General features: G+C 47.9%; 1 protein-coding gene across 2 annotated transcripts in view; it reads left to right on the top strand.

The window, feature by feature from the left end:
- The first annotated feature begins 482 nt into the window (after positions 1 to 482).
- The window catches only part of Rnf220 (ring finger protein 220), a 221,156-nt gene continuing 200,718 nt past the window's right edge, over positions 483 to 20,920 (top strand). For both annotated transcript variants that reach the window (XM_050131888.1, XM_050131887.1), the window contains exon 1: positions 483 to 1,122. In XM_050131888.1, coding sequence (XP_049987845.1) covers positions 498 to 1,122 — 625 coding nt within the window. In that variant the 5' untranslated portion in view covers positions 483 to 497. The remainder of the gene's footprint in view (positions 1,123 to 20,920) is intronic.

Raw genomic sequence — 20,920 nt, 5'->3', positions numbered from 1 at the left:
GTGGAAGCCCTTTAAAATATAGACCCCCCCCCCACCTAATCTACCGGGTGGCTTGGCCTTCCAAAGCTCATTTGCTCAGGGAATATTGTATTTGGAGGTTTTATGATTTTTTTTTCTTTGCTGGGCTCAGGCGCATTTCACCCGGAACGTGTAGGGACCAAAGTCAGCTACGCGTACATCACAGTAAGTTGTCTATTGATTTTCCTGAATGAAAACGGTCTGCTGCTGCTGCCCACTGGCTCCTAAAGCCTGCGGTGTCTCTTGCCCGAGCATCTGTAAGCCAGAAGGATGGTGTTTCAATCACTTGGGGTTTCCCTTTTTTTTTTTACCTCCCCCTGACTTTCCTCCCCCCTCTTTTTCCCTCTTTGCTGTTTCTGCAGGTCTTCGAAGGGCATGATTCCCCAGTAAAAATCCTCGCCCTGATCCAAGGTGTGGGTCGGCCTCCCTCCCAGGGAAGACTGCTTCTTGTGTGACACCGGCCATCCAAAGAGACTCCGATGGACTTACACCGGGCAGCCTTCAAGATGGAGAACTCATCCTATCTTCCCAACCCTCTGGCATCCCCAGCGCTGATGGTCTTGGCGTCTACTGCCGAGGCCAGCCGGGATGCCTCCATCCCTTGCCAGCAGCCCCGACCCTTTGGTGTACCTGTCTCAGTAGACAAGGACGTTCATATTCCCTTCACTAATGGCTCCTACACCTTTGCCTCTATGTACCATCGGCAAGGTGGGGTGCCGGGCACTTTTGCCAATCGTGATTTCCCCCCTTCTTTACTACACCTACACCCTCAGTTTGCTCCCCCAAATCTAGATTGCACCCCAATCAGTATGCTAAATCACAGTGGTGTGGGGGCATTCCGTCCCTTCGCTTCCACGGAGGACCGGGAGAGCTATCAGTCAGCCTTTACGCCAGCCAAGAGACTCAAGAACTGCCACGACACAGAGTCTCCCCACCTGCGCTTCTCAGATGCAGATGGCAAGGAATATGACTTTGGGGCACAGCTGCCATCCAGCTCCCCCGGTTCACTTAAGGTTGATGACACTGGGAAGAAGATCTTTGCTGTGTCTGGCCTCATCTCGGACCGGGAAACATCCTCGAGCCCAGAGGATCGGAATGACAGATGTAAGTACTTTGGTTGGAGCCCTCTCTCCACCCCCAGTAAGCCCTGCCTTGCAGAAGTGTTCAACAGGTTGGCAGCCTTGCACATGCTCCTAGTGTTGGGAGAGGCCAAGTGTGTCCCTTGTGATAGTTGTGATGGCGAATGCTTACTTAGCTCTCCTCAGTGATCAGTGAGCCAGTTCCTTCAGGTTTTCTAATGGTAGCTACAGGCAGGCTGGTCTCAGTTCCAGGTCTGGCTGGCTTCTCTGGAGACTGTGGAGGGAAGAGTGTGTCATAGATCCATAGGTTCCTAGGGAACTGGGGGCCCCAGGGAACGGGTCCATCCCGCCTCCCTGCTCTCTTCATGTGGTTCCCCGACGACAGCGTTATTCTTTTCATGTTTCCCCTGTGTCGTAACCAGCAGACCCCACGTGATTTTATTTCCTCAACTCTCAGCTCTTGTCTGCATCAGGTTATTTCTCACAGAAGGACAGAGGTGTCGTCGGTCACCATAAAGCATTTCAAACAGCTGTGTTTTCCTTGCGATCCCAGGGCCGCAAAGCTGACTTCTCTTGGGATTTGACAGGTTTGCTGGATGCTTAGCCTGGGGCTAGCTTTTAGGAATAGACATTGCTGTGTGAGTGTCCCATGGTTGATGTTCACAACTGTTACTAATTTCTGCTTATGAAATGGCTTTTCTCATGTTCTCCCATGCCTCGGTAGGTTCTGGCTACATTCACTAATCACTGGAACTTTAACCTTTCTAGGGAACTTGTAGGACTAGAAGGGAAGAACCCTGCAATCTTCTGCTCCGATATAATCAAAAAATAATTGTGTTTTGAAGCTTTGGGGCTGTGGGTAGACAGAACAGTTTTCTTTAAGCCTGGTGAGAATTTATGAACTGAGGGTGTTTTTCCATCCAACCTTTTGTTCTAAGATTTGCTGTGTTTTATTTATTTTCTTAAGAAAACTACATCTGAGGTTTGCCTCCCCTTTCCTCTGTTTTTTTTTCTTTTTTTTCTTTCTGCTTCTGTCCTCTCTATAACCACCAACACGAGCACCATTTTTTTTTCTCTTCTCTTTATGATGCCGAGGAGAGTAATAGAGACATTGCTGCTTTCTCCCCTGTCGGCCCTGCTTCCTCAGGCTGTCTCCTTGAATTAGGCACTGTGTTAACTTTCCTGTGCTAAAAGGCATCTGCCTCCACCCAGCGTACCTTTTCAATAAAAGTCACCATAAAATCAACCTGCCTTGTAAATCCATCGCTCTTTGGTTTTGAAATATGTTGAGAGTGTGTCTTTTTATGTCAGTGTCTGTTAGCCACAGACCTCCCCACTTCAGGGAGAAAGCTGTGGCTACGTGTCAGCAGAACTGCCACGCGAAGCCCTGGCGCTCTGGCTGGCCACCTTTTCACTTTCTGTTGACTACTGTGTGCTGTGATCCTGCCCCCTGGGTGCACCTGCCAGACAGGTGCGTGGCCTTGTGTTGGCTTGGTTTTCTAGTTTGTTTCAGTTTTCATTTGTGGAGTGGAGAAGGCTCCTGGCAACAGGACTCCTCCCGGTCCCTGTTAAAGCTGTGTTGAGTTAGGGTGTGACCAGTTCTTCCCCACTTTTCCCTCCAAGTACAAGTTGAAAATGAAATCCTCTCCAAACCAATATGTGGTACCCATCTGGAGGTCAGGACGTCTTTCTTCTTGCCCCATGCGCCCAGCTTGTCTCTATTTTGTTATCATTTTAGCCCAAACCGGTGTCAGACTCCCAGAGCAGGAGGAAGCTTGTTAGTCAAGTCAGAACCCATAGATGTGGCTATCCATTCCCCTCTGAGTGTCAAAGCCATAACTCTTCTGTTTGCCTGGTTTGCATTGTATGGTGGTGCCATCCCCCGTGGAGATGGATCCCTCACACAGGAATACGCCTGGGTGGAGAAAAATTAAATGAGTCTGTCTCCCAAAGTGAAATGGAATTCTGACCTTGAAATTAATGGGATTCTGATCAGAAGGATGGGGAAACTTCTTTATTTCAAGTTGTCATAGGAATTGGAATCCTCTTTCCTTTTGTTTAAAATATCCTTCCTTTATAGAGTGCTTTGCGTTCTTTTTCTCGTACACAGGCAGCAAGCTGGTGGGAAGGTGGGGAGTCCAGAGTCCTGCACACACTCAGATTATTAGGGTCGCATTTACGGCTAGTCTTTAACCAGAAACAAAGGCACCAAGTGAAGAGGAGACTGTTCCCCAGTGGTGGCCCTGGGTTTGTGCTCCCTTCCCTTTCCTTGCCTTAGGTGGGATAGCTGTCTTTGCAGGGGTTGGACCGGACCACACCTAGGCTCTTGATTCTGAGTGTTTGGAAGGAAGGAGAGGAGAGACATTTTCTTCAAGGAAGGCGAGAAGAGCACCACAACAAAGTGGGTAGCGGCTTTCTTGGCTCCTGTCACACACACCGACGTGTGTCAGAATATTTATGATCTGTTTTATGTAAATACCATATTTAAGGGCCGTTAGAAGGCCTGATTATCCCCACTAGATGCCTTTCGGGTCCTCCCTACAGAACCGTTTTGAAATAAGTAATATTTTTCAGATAATCGAATGACAGTATACAAGACTGCTTCCAAAGGGGGAGAGCGAGCCCAGGGGCAGATGGGGCAGTGGTGGGGGTGGGAGGCGGAAGAGAGCAGACAGCTCCGAAGAGCATAGCCACACGATGCCACGCGTGTGCTCACATTGCCAAATTGAGCCATGTATATTTTTGGCTTGTCAGTTATTAAAATTTAGAATTAATTTCTGAGATGGTTAATTCAATTTTTTTTTAGTTTTCATCAGACAAGTATTTTTTCATAGAATTTTTTTTTAAGTTTTAATTAAATAGTAAAAGTCCTAAAGGAGAATTTAGCCTCAAAACCTTTATAGCTTTGTTGGTAAGTGGGGTGGGGGCGAGCGTGGGTGTGCTTGTCCCTTACTGGGTGTAGAAGTTTTCTGACTGTGTTTTAGGTTGTTGGGAATGGTTTTATAATGGAAACACTGACAGCTTTTACTGTGGCAGCCACCTCCTGCTCACGCTTTGCATCCATATGCAGATACGTCCACATGCCTTTCAGAAAGACGCCTGCAGACATGGTGTAATGCACACGTGTTCAGCCCTTAACTGGAGTGCTGATAGGCAGGATTGCTTTTGTGATTAAATGTGCTTAGAAAAAAAAAAAGACACAAGTATAGCTATTTGGGTAAAGTGTCCTCTCTTCTAGTGGATGATTCCGGTTTGCTCACCTGTCTACCCACCTGGCTTCCCAGGTGATGCCAAGGTAGGTGCTGGGCCTTGTGGAACAAGGAGGCCTTTGCTCTCTCTGCATGACTGACTTACTTGCCCTGGAAAATGGGAGAAGTGTTTTTGTGAGACACTGTTCGTTGTTCGTGGAGGATTCATAATTCCCCAGGAAGGGGACTGAGGTAACTCCCGTTTATTGTCATTCCCTGAACCAGTCCCCAAGGCACCTTGTCCAGGGAAATGACGCGAAAATTTATGGGCCAATTACGAATGGCCCATGTTGTGTCTTCCCTATGAAGTGTCTATAGATGTGTTTCCCAGGGCCTTTAAAATAAACATTCGTCATTAAGGAAACTTTACAGCAGAAGGGAAGGTAAGTTCCGCGTGCTGCCGGGTGCTAGAGTCCCTGCGTTTATTACTCTCTCGCTGTGTACTCTAGGTCTGGTCATGGCTTTCCTCAGGCCACCGCTTTGCCCAGATTCCTGCCTGACAAACAATCTTTGACCAAGCCTTATCTAATCCCAGACTGGACTTGGTCAGCATTCATGCCTACCCCAGGCATGAGAGAACTCAGAACTGTGGAGCTGTGACTGGCCCTGCCTTCTGGCTCACCCCAGGAAAGGCCACTGGGCACTGCCCATCAGGATTTTGCTTGGTCCTCTCTGCTTGGACCATTCCTGTGGCCAGGTACTTTCATGGGTAGGCAGGAAACCTGAGATCGCCCAAAAACTCTTGTCTGTTTTGCTTCATGCTCATCTTTGATACATTTGAAAAGTCGGGCCCAGGTCCCCAAAGCCCTGGTTGGAGATGGTATTTTGCACTCTAGATGTGTCTTTATAAAGGCATGTGTCAATGAAAACCCTCTGTCCTAGGCCACCTAGGCCAAAGGCATCTTGGAAAGCTAGCTGACGTCAGAGGGGTGAGATAAAAGGGAGACTTTCCAAGGCTTCTGGGATTGGAGTGGCCAGGGAAAAATTAGTTCCCTGGCTCCACCTCTGGACTGCAGCTGGAGCAGATGACCAGTGTGAAGGGTCAGCCACTGACCAGAAAGAGGGGTCAGAGGGTTGCTTGTATCTTAACTGCTCGGGTCCTGACTACCCAGATCTGGGCTCCTGATGCGCTCAGCTGCTTTGGGTTTTCCTCCCACCACTTCTCCCGCGGGGCAAGAACTCCTGTGATGTGTGTGGTTGTTCACTCCCAACACAGCCACGGATACTCCTTTCATGCTGCTGGGTTTAATTGTCTTGTTGGGATAAAGAAATGTTTGCACAGCTAAAGTGGGGCCGGGCTGGACGGGAGCGGTCCCCGATGGCTGCAGAGCCATCTGGCCTGGCTTGGCTCTGCTCTGCGAGCGGCTCGCCCGGCGCCTGGGCTGGCTCTGGCGGCCGCTCTCCTCGGTCCGCGCCCGCGGTCGCCTCTCACGGGCGGGAATGCCTCATCACCATGGTGAGACGCGGACCCTGGGGCCGTCCTCCCTCCTAGCCGAGCGCCCTCCCTCACGTCAATTGTCATGCAGAAGCGATCCGGGCTGCCGCTTCCTCGCGGCCGCCAGCCAGCGCCTTGCCGCCCGCACCGGGGTGGCTGGTAATTGACCGTGGGGGAGGGCGCGGGGACGCGCGCGCGGGCCGGGCTACTTAGTGGGCAGCGCCCGCCGCCCAGGCGGGTCCGCAAATACTTTCAGGGGCGCGGGCGACTTTGCCTTCGCTCATTAGTAAGAAGTCGGTGCGCGGTCCCCGAGGCGCGGGGAAGGTCCGCGCATCACCCCACTCCCCGCCCTCCAAGTCCCCACGCGCCCACATCGCTCTAAGAAATCACTTCCTCTCAACAGACTTGGGGAATAGAAGCGACCGGGCGGGAGGTGCAGCGGGTGTCCCGGAGTGATTGGGACTCCACGCGCGCGTGCGGGGTGGCCGTGGGGCGGGCGGGGGCCGGAGAGACCAGGGCTTGGGCGGCGCTCTGAGCCAGGAGGGGGGTCGAGGGCGTGGGGACCCGAGGTGGGCTCGTGCACACGCATGTGGCCCCAGCTTTCCCTTTGGGCAGCAGGAATTTGAGGCTTCTCCTTTCAGTTTCAAAAAGAATTTTCCCCTTCGTCCTGCTTTTCAAATCTGCGAAATATTCCAGGGAGTGTTTCCCAAGCCCCGGCTTGGTGAATCTGCAAAGGATTGCTGGTATCCGGGCGAGGCAGCCGTGGTTGCCTCTGACGCTGGGAGGCTCGCAGCCAGCACAGCGGGACTCGTTAAAGTCAGGGCAATTTCTGGAACTCTTCCCACGGGAAGTTGTCCGGAACTGCCTTCCGGTCAGCGGCCCCGGGTTGATTATTTGGTAGCCCCTTTTTTTGTTGTTTGAAAACAAAACCAAACCGCGCAATCAAAACAAAACCTCACACTGAATCCAAAGTTGTTCTCCTTCCCCACCCTCTGTTCTCTTCAGGCAGGAAGGAGAGAACTGAAAAATAAAATTATGTCTTTATATTGCTTTTTCTTATTGTTAACCCTTATTAGCTACCTCCATCTGGTTAATGAGTATTAGCACAAGATAAAGGGTAGCCTTTGCAAGTACTCCGGATTTAAAGTGACAATGCCTTTAATCGAGTTGAAATTCTTAATGGTTTTTTCCCTCGGTTTTAACCCATAAAGCTTCTGGTTAATAAATATCAGACCACACTTTGAAATTATTCTTTCTAAATACTTGAGATTTGAGGTTATGATACATGTCATCGTAAAACCCACACGATTTCAACACCAAAATAACAATTTTTGGAGTTGGATTTTCCCACACGTTAGCAATATTTCTCTGCACCAGTTTTATCCCTCCTAAAGATCAGCTGCAAACTCAAGGATAATGTATTGCTATTCAGCCGCCAACATGCCTTACAAATTTCAAAAGTGTCACTTCAATTGTGCATTTGTGACTGAGCAGAATGTGTTTTTATCTTCAAAGTGTGTGCTCCAGGTGGGGGATTGCTAAATATCTCTTTCTTTGGAGGAAAGAGAAGAATTTTCTGCAAAAAAAAAAAAAAAGAACTTTATGCCCCGCAAAGTGGCTCATGCCTTTAATCCTTGCCCTCAAGAGACAGAAGCAGGCAGATCTCTGTGAGTTCAAGGCCAGCCTGGTCTATGTAGAGAGACTTTGTCTCAAAACCAAACAAAAACCAAACAAAATAATAAATAAATAACTTTATTATACCTTTTCCAGGTTAAGGCCTGGGATGGATAAGCCTGGTAGGTAAACAGCAGGAATTTATCCCATTCCAGCCCTACCCAAAGGATTAAACTTAATTTTTTAAATCTTAGTTATATTTTGGCTTTGATGTTAAGAAAGGGGTGTGTGTGGGGGGGGGGCATTGGTGCCAGGCAGATTAAAGGGCTGAGTAAGTTCTAGACTAGGGTCAGATATCTGGATGGTGGTTATGATCTAGACTTTTCCATCGGTAGGCTACTTATGTGCTGTGGGACTAAGCTAATTCCTAAAGCGTGGAGGCTCAAGCCAAGACAGGAGGCCTTAGGCCTTGAGTTTGATGATCCCAAAAGTGGGGAGATTTCTGAAATCTTTTCCTCAGATACAGACTCATTTTACTGATGATGTGGGGTAGTTAAACACTCCCATAACTAAAAGTAACTGAAATTTACTTTTTCTCTCCTAACCTTCTAGGAACTTTAAAGATAGAGTCTCTTCCCCGCTCCTCGTGTGTTTCCACAATATTACCCCTATGGTGGAGTCCCAAACCCTACGTTCTTAACCTCCTCTAGGTGTCTATTTAAAGCCACGTTTCTGTATAGATCCTGGTTGAAGTTGGAAGTTAGTTCTGCAATATGGGAGCTATGTAGGCACATAGAACAATTCAGATATTCCAAGGTCAGTCCGGAACTGTGGGGGATGTGGGGGGGGGGGGCCTTGCCACACCGTATCAGGGGAAAACATGCTCAGTGAGCCTCATGTGGCTCACCTCATAAGCATTGTCTCCCTTTGTGGCTTTGCATCTGTCTCAGAGCAGCAGGGACAGAGCTCTGGGCGGGGGGTGGGGGGGCGGGGGGGTAGGGGGTGGGGTGGGGGTGGGTGTGTGGTGTGTTGGGGGGGGCGGCAGGCGCAGCCCTGGGAAGGCCTTCGCTTTATTTTCAGGTATATGATTCCCATTTAGGTGCCAGCTAATCCTATATTACTCCCATTCGATCTTGCTTTTCTGGAGTTTGATTTAAATCAAGCCAGAGCAGCCTAGCATAGTAAATACCTGTTAGAGGGATAAAAGCTGTGTGGACCCTTTGAGCTTCAACTTGCAAGTGTTTCACATCGCAGGTGAGGAGGCGATAGGATACAGCAGTGGGTGAACGCAGTCTCCAGAACCGAGTCATGACCCTCAATGACTTAACCTGGCCAGGCCTTAGTATTCCCACCTGCTAATTGGGAATTACACAAACTAACAAAGTCACTGTGAAAGGCCAAACAATCCTAACGACATAGCTAAGCATTAAGTGTTCAATAAGTAATGATGGTTAACATTCCCAGGACAACGTGGTGGATTATTCTTCCTTGCTAGAAATCCGGATGCAGCGAGCACAGGGTCATTAACGTCGGGCATGTGCAGAGGACCCTCTGTCACCCACTCAAGCCTTATGGCACTGCACAAAGGGGGGGGGGGAGAGGTTGGTGAGCCTTTCTCTGTGATGGCCAGCTGCTTCACCTCCCTTTATTATTACCCAGCCACCAAGATTAACCCAGGGGTTTTTCACAAGCAAGTTAATATTAGAGTCAGAGACACTGGGTCTCCAGGTCCAGAAGGGACTTGGCTAGGTTAGAGATGCAGGCAGTGGCTCAGGTCAAAGGACCTCAACCTCATGCTGTTTTTCTTACTCCAGATTTTTGTATCACCAGATAGTATTGGAAATAAATCGCAAATTAGAATCTGTGAGTGACGGAGTTTGGAACATGCCTAATGAGACTTGCAATAGTGGTTTTTAACTTGTGTTAGAATTTAAAGTTCCGGGGTTTTAGTATGTCCTGAGATTTTTTTTTTTTTTTAAAGTTAGGCAGACACTTTCACCTCTTGTCTATGTGAGACAAATCTGTGAACCTTCCCCCATCTGTGTGTGTCACAGTCCCACAGCATGATGGATCGTTTGTGCTTGGGGGAGGCTTAGGATGGGGCTTGGAGGGGCCTTGCAGGTCAGGAGAGAAATACAGCCACAGCTCTGCGGTAGGGGGGCTGCCAGGGCGGGATTAGCAGGGGGAGGGAGGGCAGCGCTAGGCGGGAGGGGGAACAGGCCTCCTATGCATGTAGTGCCTGTATTCATTCTCTGGGGAGTAAAAGAGGGCTGGCTGGCCATTACTCAGGGCCACAAATAAAGTCAATGCTTTTCTCTTTGTCAAAAGCAAGCCCCATGGGGCTAGGGAATACCAGAGAATGACTCTGCAGGTCTGCGGGGAAAGGACAAGACCATCTCTCTACCCGAGGGCCTTGTGCACATCATGGCTGTGGTTGAGGAGAGTAGTTCATATTTGGAAGGTCTCCTGCTCACATGGGCATGCATCAGTGACAGCCATCAGAGGCCGATGGCCAGCGGTCTCTGCAAGCTTCTTCCTGACTCCCTTTAAGGAAGCAAGCAGTTCACTCCCTCCTGGGGGCCACAGAACCTCCACAGATCAAGGACCACCAAGTTCTGCTACCCCCCTGTCACTGGTTCCTCTCCACACACAGACATAGAAGTGTGTGCCTGGCGAGAAGGGAAACAGTGAGCAGTCTTGATTTTACATATTTGGTATTTGAGTTTTGGTTCACTCTGTAGCCCAGACTAGTTTTAAACTCACCATGCTACACAGACTCTTCTGGAACTTACTATGTAGCCTAGGCTGCCCTGCCACTTGTAACGACCCTCCTGCCTCAGCCTCCTCTGAGCTGGAATCACAGCTCCACCGCCACAACCGCTCACTTTCAGTTTTGAAGGAGCGGCAAAGTGCCAGAATGTTCGTCAGAAAGGGAGAAAGGGGAGTCTAAGTGGCTTCAGAGGTGAAGGCAGCCGTACTTGCTGGGGGGAAGGAATCAGCAGGGCTGCAGTTAGGGCCTAGGCTTTGGCTTCCTTCCTGAACAGTTAAAAAAAAAATCCTTAGAACAACAGAAGTCTGGACGCATGAGCTTCCTTCCTGACAGGCCAACCTGGTGGGGCTTCATTCACCCCAGCAGCAGTCAAGGTTGATTTACAGGGTGGGGTGGGGGTGGGAACCTAGACGTGTGAGGGGTTAACCCTTTACTGCCCACAGGCATGCAAACACGGCTTCTTTCTCACGTCCCCTTGTGGTATGGACAGCCTTTTACTGTTATCCCTGACTATGAGTGTGCTTGCTACTGTGACCGCAGCACCTGTTCAGGAGAAGAGCTCTGACCAGGAGAAGCTGAGTCACTTGAAGGAGACCTGTGAGTCCTGTGACAGCTGGCATTGTGACTCATCCACGGCTGGCAAGCTCTCTGGGGCTTTTGGTGACATTCTGTTGACTTTTGGAGCATTGCATTGGTCATGATCTCTGCACTGAGGTGGTCCTAGGAAGCACGGTTTTATCACTGTGAGATATTGGCACTGCACGGGGCGAGGGGAGGGGGGGCCACAGGGCTTCTTCCTCGTGACTGTTTGTTGTTGTTGGTGGTGGTGGTGGTGGAAAACACCACGATGGCGGGACACATCGCCAGTAGAAAGTGGAGTACATCCATTGATCTATTTCATCGTTCAGCCAGATTTCCCAGGCATTTGCATTCTTCCCAGGCATCTGTGCTGGGGAGGGAATGGTGAGCAGAATGATCATATCTTGTCCTTTCCTGGAGCTTAAAGTGCAGTTAGCCTCTGAGGGGGCTGGGAAAAGTGTTAGTGCTGGAGAAGTCAAGCCACCATGGGATTAGAAGTAGGAGTGTCTGATCTCGGCTGAGATTCGGGAGTCTCTCCGAAGCAGGCCACTTTCAAGCTGCTATCTGAAAATCAGGCCGTTACTTAGTCAAAGCAGCTCGGTATAACAGTTTGCTTCTTTTGGATGGAATATTGCATCCGAGAATGAAAGAAAGAATTCCAGAGCCGGCATGGATTGCCTGAGATAAATTGAGAATACCGTTTCTCTGTGCTAGGATCTGAGATGTGACCGATCTGAGATGTGACCTCCGATAGCCACCTTATTCTGGTCTTCTCAACAGTATCCATTTGGTGCTTAGATTATTCTGAGGTCCAGCATCAGAGAGATCGCTGCTTTTAAAGTAGCTTTATAAGCTAGGTATGGTGACGCACACCTTAAATTTCAGCACTCTGGAGGCAAGAGGCAGGTTCTGGAGGCAAGAGGCAGAGCAGAGGTCTTCATGAGTTTGAGACCAGCCTGGTTCTACATAGAGAGCCCTAGACTGGCCAAAGCTACAGCAAGACTCTGTCTCAAAACAAACAAACAAACAAACAGCCGGGCGTTGGTGGCTCACGCCTTTAATCCCAGCACTTGGGAGGCAGAGGCAGGCAGATCTCTGTGAGTTCGAGACCAGCCTGGTCTACAAGAGCTAGTTCCAGGACAGGCTCCAAAACCACAGAGAAACCCTGTCTCGAAAAACCAAATAAATAAATAAATAAATAAATAAATAAATAAAAACAAAAAAAACCCCCTCAAAACCAAACAAAAAATAGCTTTCCAAGGATAACACTATAAAATAGTATTTGGTGACATGTATCTTAATACCAGAAGACCCAGCAGAACCCAGAACCAAGCTTGGCACAGAATGAAGATTAAGCAATTATTTGCAGAGAAGGAAGGCTTACCCCGGTGACATTAGTCAGGTAGATAGGGGTCTTTGCCTTTTTACTGAAGTTCATAGCCAGGTCTACACTCGGTCCTCCACAGAGATGTGCTAGGTCTCAGACTTAGAGCGCTTGCCCGATTGACCTTCACTAATCACCTGGAATCCTGGAACCATCTCCTGGCAAAACTTCCAATGGGAGGAGCATTGCTCAGTCTTTCACAGGGAAGGTTAGTGCCAAGCATTGAAGGAGTGAAAAAGAGAGCAAAGCAAACTGTTGTCCCGGCTTGGCACACACAGGCACACGAAGAGCAACGGGGCCTCCACCAGCCCCGCTGTGGTTTTCCCTGCTTCTTATCTTCATCATCTCTCTCCATCCAAAGCATTTCCGCAGGCGCTTCTGCGTGCAGAGCGTTTTGCCCAGTGCTGTATAGGGGAGTCAGAGAACTTGGTCATACTTCCTCTTCTTGAGGGCCTCGTGGACAAGGTGAACAGGGAGGATGTGGTTGTAGGAAAAAGTGAACAGGTGTCGTGAGCTTATGGATGTCAGGACAGGGAGCCAGCCCTATGTCTGGGGTTCACAAATGTGCTATCGAGGCTGCTCCTTCATTTCACTTGTGGTGGTGGGAGAAAGAAGGAAGAGAGGGGTCAGGACTGTCCCCCATAATGCAGATTCCCAGGGCCCACGCTGGACATGCTCTTCTGAGTTTTTGAACCATTGTGAGTTCAGAAGGAGCCTCTCCAAGGGATTTCTGTGAAAGATGGATGGGAAGGTTTTTACAAAGGAGTTTGGTCTTAAAGGGAGGCGAGCTAGATCCAGCCAGAATGGGTAGGCTGTATTCTACCCAGGAATTCTGGGAGGTTAGAATGAAGATGAAGGCTCTGGGGACCAACAGTACCTTTTTTAGCCTCCTGTCTTGGGGACCGTTTGTCCAGCTGTCTCTGGCTGCGCCATCCCCAATTCTGCCTTGGTCCCTCTTCCAGTCGTTTCCCCTTTGCCTCTCTTATTGCTGATCAGCTGACTGCGTGTGCTCAGACCTCCCCTTCTTGGTCCAATATTGTCATTAGGAGGTGGCCCAGCAGAGGGGCATGAGGTGCTTAGCCAGATGTGCGGGAGTCCGGCATGCCTTGATGCTCCTTGGGCTCCAGCCAACAGCTATCTGCTGGTTGCTGCAGCGCTGCCAGAAGGAGCTGCAGAGGGTTACTGTGCTCACGGCTGTTTTGCTTTTGCTTGGGTTTTGGTCAGCCTCCTGCCCTCTTCTCCAGCCCTGGAGCCTTCGAATGCTTATTTGTACAGAAGTAATGCTCATGCTCGGAGGGTTAGAGGAATCAGTCTCCACCGTCTGGCTCTTTGCTTTCTTGCTGGAACCCCTTGGGCGAAACTGCCTGAGGGTGAAGGTTAAATGGAACACGAGCAGGGATCAGCCTGAAGTTTAGGAGCCACAGATACCTGTGGGCGAGGAATACGCTTGTCAAGTTTGCTTCTAGATTTGGGGGTGGGGCTTCCTCTCAAAATAGTCCCCCCCTTTAAACATCACAATTCCATATAATTATTTGTTGAGCTATCCCTCTGTCATAAAGCCACATCTGCGTCCCTGCGTCCTGGTGTCGCTCCGTCCAGTGTGTGTCCTCATGTAGCGCCTGGCTCCATAGAGACTGGGTGTAGTTAACAAATGACCGCATAAACCCTGCTGAATTCTGCGGAGACCACCAGCTCACACGATAGCTGTCCCATTTGACTCAGAGAAAAGGACCCACAGGGGGGCCAGCATGGGGCTGGGTGCCCTTTGGCACAATTGTTTATGGGAAGGGGTGGCTGGAAGGTAAAGGTGACTTCAGCAAGCTGTGCAGCTTTTGTCTCTCTGAACCTCATCTTCTCGTCTGTGAAATAGTGAGACCGGTGAATGACCCTTGTTGTGTGCGGGGTCTCTGAGCCTGAAAAGGCAACAGGGTGCCTTCTCTAATCTAAAACCAGCCCCCACCACATGCACACAGCCTTTCAAGAGTCTGTGTCTAAGCCAGGTGGTGGCGCACACCTTTAAATCCCAGCACTTGGAAGGCAGAAGCAGGTGGATCTCTGAGTTCGAGACCAGCCTGGTCTACAAAGCAAGTTCCAGGACAGGCTCCAAAGCTACACAGAGAAACCCTGTCTCAAAAAAACAAAAACCAACCAAGCAAACAAAAGAGTCTATGTCTAAAATGCTAGGTGGCTGTAGGCAGCCCAAATAGTTAATGAAGTAGCCGAGTGTCCAGCCACAAGGGAACCTGTCTCACACTCCAGCCTTGAAGCTGGACTTCAGTAGGGAGGCCATCCCTGAAGTTTGTGTGTGGTGTTACTTAGTAGTTTGGAGCAAAAGTTGCCAATGCTCTGTAGACTGTCTCTGCAGGCAGGTTTGCAGGCCACTGCCTACACAAAAGCATGACGTCTCTGCTGAAATTGCATTTCACCAGATCACCAAAGGAATTCACCCTTTGCCTTGCTTCTTGGCAAAGTTCTCGGGAGCTTTTATGTTCTCTTCCTATTCTGTGGGGGCAAGTTTAGCTCAGAAGCGTGGCGCCTCAGCTTAAGGAATGATGGGCAGAATGGAGATGAAGGTTTTCTGCCCTTGCTTAGGCTGTAACAGCCTTGACGAACGGGGCAGTGTGACCTTACCAAGAGGGTTGTATTGAATTGGGAAGGACCGGGAAGGGCCTGACTCAGAGCTGGACAGGAAGGGATGGAAAGAGCAAGCGTTTGGAAGAGACTTGACTCCTGAGGTAAACTTCATTGTGCGATTATTTAATAGACCATTAACAAGCAGATTCATTAACAAGATCTTAATTAACAAGTTCCAGGGTTATTCCTCCTAGTTCCCAGGGGAACTGTTCTCCTTCTATTTAGTCCCAGAGACTTCCTACCCCTTAAACTAACCGCAGCAGATGCGTTTAAATCCAGTATTTTTTTATTGCAAGTGAAACGGCTGTGGGCAGAATGGCAGGGACATAGTGTTCTTTCTAACAGTGGCTCACTCCTTTTGAGCACATTCTGTGTGTTAATCACTAGTTGGAGTGCTGTCCTGGTACAAATTCACTATTTCCCTGTAATAACTTAACACTCATAAAATCCCCGAGATGGGTAGTGGTGATATCCACTCACAAGTGGGGAAATTGAGGCATGGAGTGCTTAAGCAACCCCCCCTCCCCCCGCAAGAGAAGCACTAGAAATGGGATTTGAACCCAGCCCCTCTGACTTTGGAGTCAACGGGGAGGAAGAAACCCTGGGAAGAAGGAGGCCCGTGGGTCAGGCATAAGAGGCAGTAGGCTAAGAGGACTGTGAGGGCCCAGCTCAGTAGTGAAGTGCTTGCTTAGCATGCATGAGACCCTGGGATCAATCCCCAGGATCCTAAGTAAATAAAAATAAACAAATAAAATAAAAGTGCGAAGCTGCTCACTGTGTGCTTGAGGCAGCTGGCAGCCCTTTGATGTGTCCGGCTTTGTACTTGAAGAGATTGTAAGGGTCTTGGTAGGGTGGTGGTCCTTACATATAGCCTGTTTTGGGCCACGCACAGCCCTTGCCATCCTTACTGCGCTGTGAGTTGCTCGCCGTAGGTGCCATGTCTTATTTGTGTCTGTTTTTGGTATTACTGCACAGCCTGAAGATTATTAGTTATGATCTAAAAAGCAAGGCTTGTCAGATGTGCTGGGGATGGGATGGGGGTGGTTAGAGTCACCTAACTCCTGACACCGTTTGCACTGTAGTGTCTGCCTCGGAGCTATGATAGCCCTTTGTAGATCCGCTGCTCCAAGAGCCAGCTCTGAACTGTGGAGGGTGCTCTTCCTGGCTCCCCAATCCTCAAGGTGAAGGGGACCAACAGTCGCTCAGGGCTGTTATAGTAAGTTAATATAAAATAAAAACAAACTCATAGGTGAAGCATGATTAATAAAAACTCAGGGTCAGAAATTGGGGTTCAACCTGAAGATCTGAAGAGCAAAACAGCCAACCACTGGCTCTTACCTCGACCTCAGTCTGAAATGGCGATCCTGCCTCCTGGAATCTCAGAATGAGACTGTCTCAGAGAGCTGCCCCCCCCCCCCATTTTATACTCCTCTCTAGGGCTGGGATTAAAGGCATGCAGCACTGAGATTAAAGACATTTGTACCACCTGATTTCTATGGCAACTAGTGTGGCTACTGGGATTAAATGTGCATGCCATTATGGCTACAGGGATTAAAGGTGTGTGTTACCATAACCTGGTCGGTAAGGCTGAGCAGTGGGGCTGTTTTACTCTCAGATCTTCAAGCAATCTTTATTTGTTAAAATACAGTTGAAAGGCCACTACACGTAGGAATGATATTTGGCATAAAGTAAACCTGCAATAAATGTTAGCTCAGTTACCTTGAACTTCAACCCCCCCCCCCACACACCTTACTCTCCATCACATGACAGGGATGGGAATTTTGGTAAGCTCTTATGTGTTGCTGCCTGTGGCGACAGCATTGTGTGTGGATTGGGGATGGCAGTGCCCGCTGCGGTCTCTCGTGTAGCTCAGGCTGGCCCCACGCTCTCCATCTAGCCTAGGATGACATTGAACTCTGAGTTTCCTTGCCTCCACCGTGGAAATTCTGTTTTAAGACATGACCCTCACACCTGGTTGGTGACTTGTCTTTTGCTAGCGGGGGGGGGGGGGGGGGGGGGGGGGGTCCCAGTTGAACTAAGGAAGGTGTGTAGTGTTCTCTCCCCTTCCGGACTCCAGACACATGAGGACTGGGGCAAGGAGGACCCTCTCTTTGAACTTCCCAAAAGACCTTGAGTGGAAAAAAACTAGAATTCTACACTCAACTACTAACGAGGGAAGGACAGTAAGCCTTTTAGAACTTTTTAATCAGTTTGGTTGTCGGCCTTTGGCTGACCAGCAGCCACTCAGTGAGACTCCTGGGAAGATTAGGAAGCGCCAATCACCTAGCCGCCTAGCCATGGGGGGCGGGGGCTAGAGTGGGGGTGGAGCTAGGCCTGATTGTCCCAGGTTGTTTTATGCCTTTTCTAATTTCAGTGCTTACACTAAGCGTAAGACTGAGTCACACTGCTTTTATCCTATCCAGATTTCACCCATTTGTACATTGTAGAAATGTTCCCGCAAATTTTGATGGGAAGACTCTGTAGGAGCACTCATTCTGGCAGCTTGCTCTCCCTCGGCATCCACCCCACTGTCCCCTTCAGTTACCCATAGATGTTCCCGAGTCCTTCAACTGGCCTCCCTCTCCCTGATCTTGTGTCCTGTGTTCTAAGTAGCCAGGCCATAGTATCACTTTCTTTAGCAGCCTTCTAACTTCTAAGAGGCTTAATAGGCAAGGAGATTGTGGGGCCTTTGACTCTCCCTGAGCCTTAGCCCTAAGTGGTTTATTCTATTAAGCTGATTCTTGGAGGTGAAGAGAGCTTTGCTGGCTAAGATGTTGGGGTGGGGGGAGAGTGGCAGTTAGAAGAATAGGAAGTGGTCACCCCTTTTCTGCTACGCCCCACCCTCCAGCCCAACCCTGTCCCTATTTTCAAAGCTATGGGGTGGAGGGAGTAGCGTTGAAACTAAGCCAGGGACTTAGAAACTAAGCCACTAGTCCAAGCCCCACTCTGCCCTGTCCACCACGCTGCCTTTCCCCTCGCCACGTCTACCCTTCTTGACCACTGGATCCTAGTCTGCAGTTGTACCGCTTCTGGATTTTCCCTTCCAGCCCTCCTTCTGCCTCCACTGCATTGCAAAAGTTGGAGCCATGCATGAAGGAATAAAGCAGAAAATCAAGAACTATTGATTCAAAGAGATGAGCCCTGAAAAACATTAACAGTGTCTAGTTCAACGAAGACAAGAATGCAGAATCTTCCTTGATTTTTTTTTTCCTGTTCCATCTAGGTGAGCCTGTCCCTTCTGACAGTCTGATCCACAGTGAGGACTTTCAGATTCTTCATTTGCTATCTTTGTGGTTCCAGGAGGCAACAGGTTTGGAAAGCAGAGGCTGGTGTCTGATTTCCATTCAGTGTGCGGAACTGCAGGGAAACTCAGAGAGTTTTGTGGGCGGGAAAACGGAAGCTGTGGGAGAAGTGAGGGAGGCTATCAGGGCTGTGAGGATAGGAAAAAACCTGGGCCATTCTTCAGCCAGAACTGAGGAGGAAAACCAAAGACCAGGGTCTGAACAGAAGGAAAGAGAACTCTGAGCTGGAGGCAGGCAGAAGACAGTTGGAAGTTGTCTTACTTTGGGTTTTTATTGCTGTGAAGAGATGCCATGACCACGGCAACTCTTATAAAAGAAAATGTTTTTTAAATTGTTTTTACTAGCCGGGTGATGGTGGCACACGCCTTTAATCCCAGCACTCGGGAGACAGAGGCAGGTGGATCTCTGTGAGTTCGAGACCAGCCTGGTCTACAGAGCTAGTTCCAGGACAGGCTCCAAAGCCACAGAGAAACCCTGTCTCGAAAAACCAAAAAAAAAAAAAATGTTTTTACTGAGCTATATATTTTTCTTCACTCCCTTCCCTTCCTTTCCCCTCCTTTTCTACCCTCTCCCATGGTTCGCATGCTCCCAATTTACTCAGGAGATCTTGTCTTTTCCTATTTTCCATGTACATTAGATCCATGTATGTCTCTCTTAGGGTCCTCTTTGTTGTCTAGGTTCTCTGTAGGCTAGTTTTACTTTGCTTTATGTTTAAAAGCCACTTTTGAGTGAATACATATTATATTTGTCTTTCTGGATCTGGGTTACCTCACTCAATATGATGTTTTCTAGATCCACCCATTTACCTGCAAATTTCAAGATGTCATTTTTTTCCACTGTGTAGTACTCCATTGTGTAAATGTACCACATCTTCTTTATCCATTCTTCAGTCGAGGGCCATTTAGGTTGTTTCCAGGTTCTAACTATGACAAATAATGCTGTTATGAACATAGCTGAGCACATGTCCTTGTGGCACAATTGAGCTTCCTTTGGATATATACTCAAAAGTAGTATTGCTGGGTCTTGAGGAAGGTTGTTTCCTAATTTTCTGAGAAATCGCCACACTGATATTCAAAGGGGCTGTACCCCCTTGCGTTCCCACCAGCAATGCAGAAGTGTTCCCTTTTCCCCACAACCTCTCCAACATAAGTTGTCATCAATATTTAATTGTAAGATGGAATCTCAGAGTTGTTTTGATTTGCATTTCTCTGATGACTAAAGATGTTGAGCATTTCCTTAAGTGTTTTTCAGTCATTTTAGATTTTTCTGTTGAGAGTTCTGTTTAGGTCTGTACCCCATTTTTTTAAATTTTGGATTACTTGTTCTTTTGATGTTCAGTTTCTAGAGTTCTTTGTATATTTTGGATATCAGTCCTCTGATGTGGCGTTGGTGAAGACATTTCCCATTCTGTAGGCTGCTAACTGTGTTCTTTGCTTTACAGAAGCTTCTTAGTTTCAGGAGGTCCCATCTATTAATTGTTTCTCTCAGTGTCTGTGCTACTGGGGTTATATTTAGGAAGTGGTTTCCTGTGCCAATGTGTTCAAGTGTACTTCCCACTTTCTCTTCTATGAGGTTCAGTGTGGTTGGTTTTATGTCGAGGTCTTTGATATATCTGGTCTTCAGTTTTGTGCATGGCAATAGATACAGATTTATTTTTATTCTTCTACATGTTAATATCCAGTTATGCCAGCACTGTTTGTTGAATATGCTTTCTTTTTTCCATTTTATATTTTTTGCTTCTTTGTCAAAAATCAGGTGTTTGAAGGTGTGTGGATTGATATCCAGGTCTTCAATTCAGTTCCATTGGTCCTCCTGTCTGTTCCAGGAACAGAACAGAAAATATGCCAATACCAGGTTGTTTTCAGTACTGTAGCTCTGTAGTAGAGTTTGAAGTCAGGGATTATGGTGCCTCCAGAAGTTCCTTTATTGTGCAGGATTGTTTTGGCTATCCTGGGTTTTTTGCTTTCCCATATGAAGTTGAGTATTGTTATTTTGAGATCTGTGAAGAATTTTGTTGGGACTTTGATGGGCATTGCATTAAATCTATAGATTGCTTTTGATAAGATTGTCATTTTTACTATGTTAATTCTACCTACCCAAGAGCATGGGAGATCTCTCCATTTTCTAGTGTCTTCCTCAGTTTCTTTCTTCAAAGATTTAAAGTTCTTGTCATACAAGTCTTCTACTTATTGGTTAGAGTTACTCCTAGATATTTTATGTTATTTGTGGCAATTGTGAAGGGCTATGTTTCTCTGATTTCTTTCTCAGCCCTTTTATCATCTGGTTAAAGGAGGGCTATTGATTTTTTCGAATTAATTTTGTATCCTGCTACATTATTGAAGGGGTTTATGAGTTGTAAAAGCTCCTAGGTAGAATTTTTGGGGTTGCTTATGTAAAGTATCATATCATCAGCAAATAGTGAGAGTTTGACTTCTTCTTTTTCAGTTTGTATCCCTGTGATCTCCTTTTGTTGTCTTTTGTTAAGTACTATATTGAATAGATATGAATAGAGTGAACAAGCTTGTCTTGTTCCTGATATCAGTGGGATTGCTTTGAGTTTCTCTCCATTTAGTTTGATGTTGGCTGTTGGTTTGCTGTATATTGCCTTTATTGTGTTTAGGTAATGTTCCTTATATCCCGGCTCTCTCCAAGAACTTTATCATGAAGAGATGTTGTATTTTGTCGAAGGCTTTTTCAGTATCTAATGAGATGATCTTTTTTTTTCCATTTTGTTTATATTGACAGATTTTCATATGTTGAACCATCCCTGTATCTTTGGGATGAAGTTGACTTGATCATGGTAGATGATTTTTCTGATATGTTCTTGGACTCAGTCTACCAGTATTTTATTGAATTT

The sequence above is a fragment of the Alexandromys fortis genome, unplaced genomic scaffold (assembly GCF_014885135.2).
Source record: "Alexandromys fortis isolate MF-2015 unplaced genomic scaffold, M_Fortis_MF-2015_v1.1 scaffold_302, whole genome shotgun sequence".
NCBI classification, from domain to species: Eukaryota; Metazoa; Chordata; class Mammalia; order Rodentia; family Cricetidae; genus Alexandromys; species Alexandromys fortis.
The sequence above is the reverse complement of the archived record's forward strand: the minus strand, read 5'-3'. Positions and strand labels throughout refer to the sequence as shown.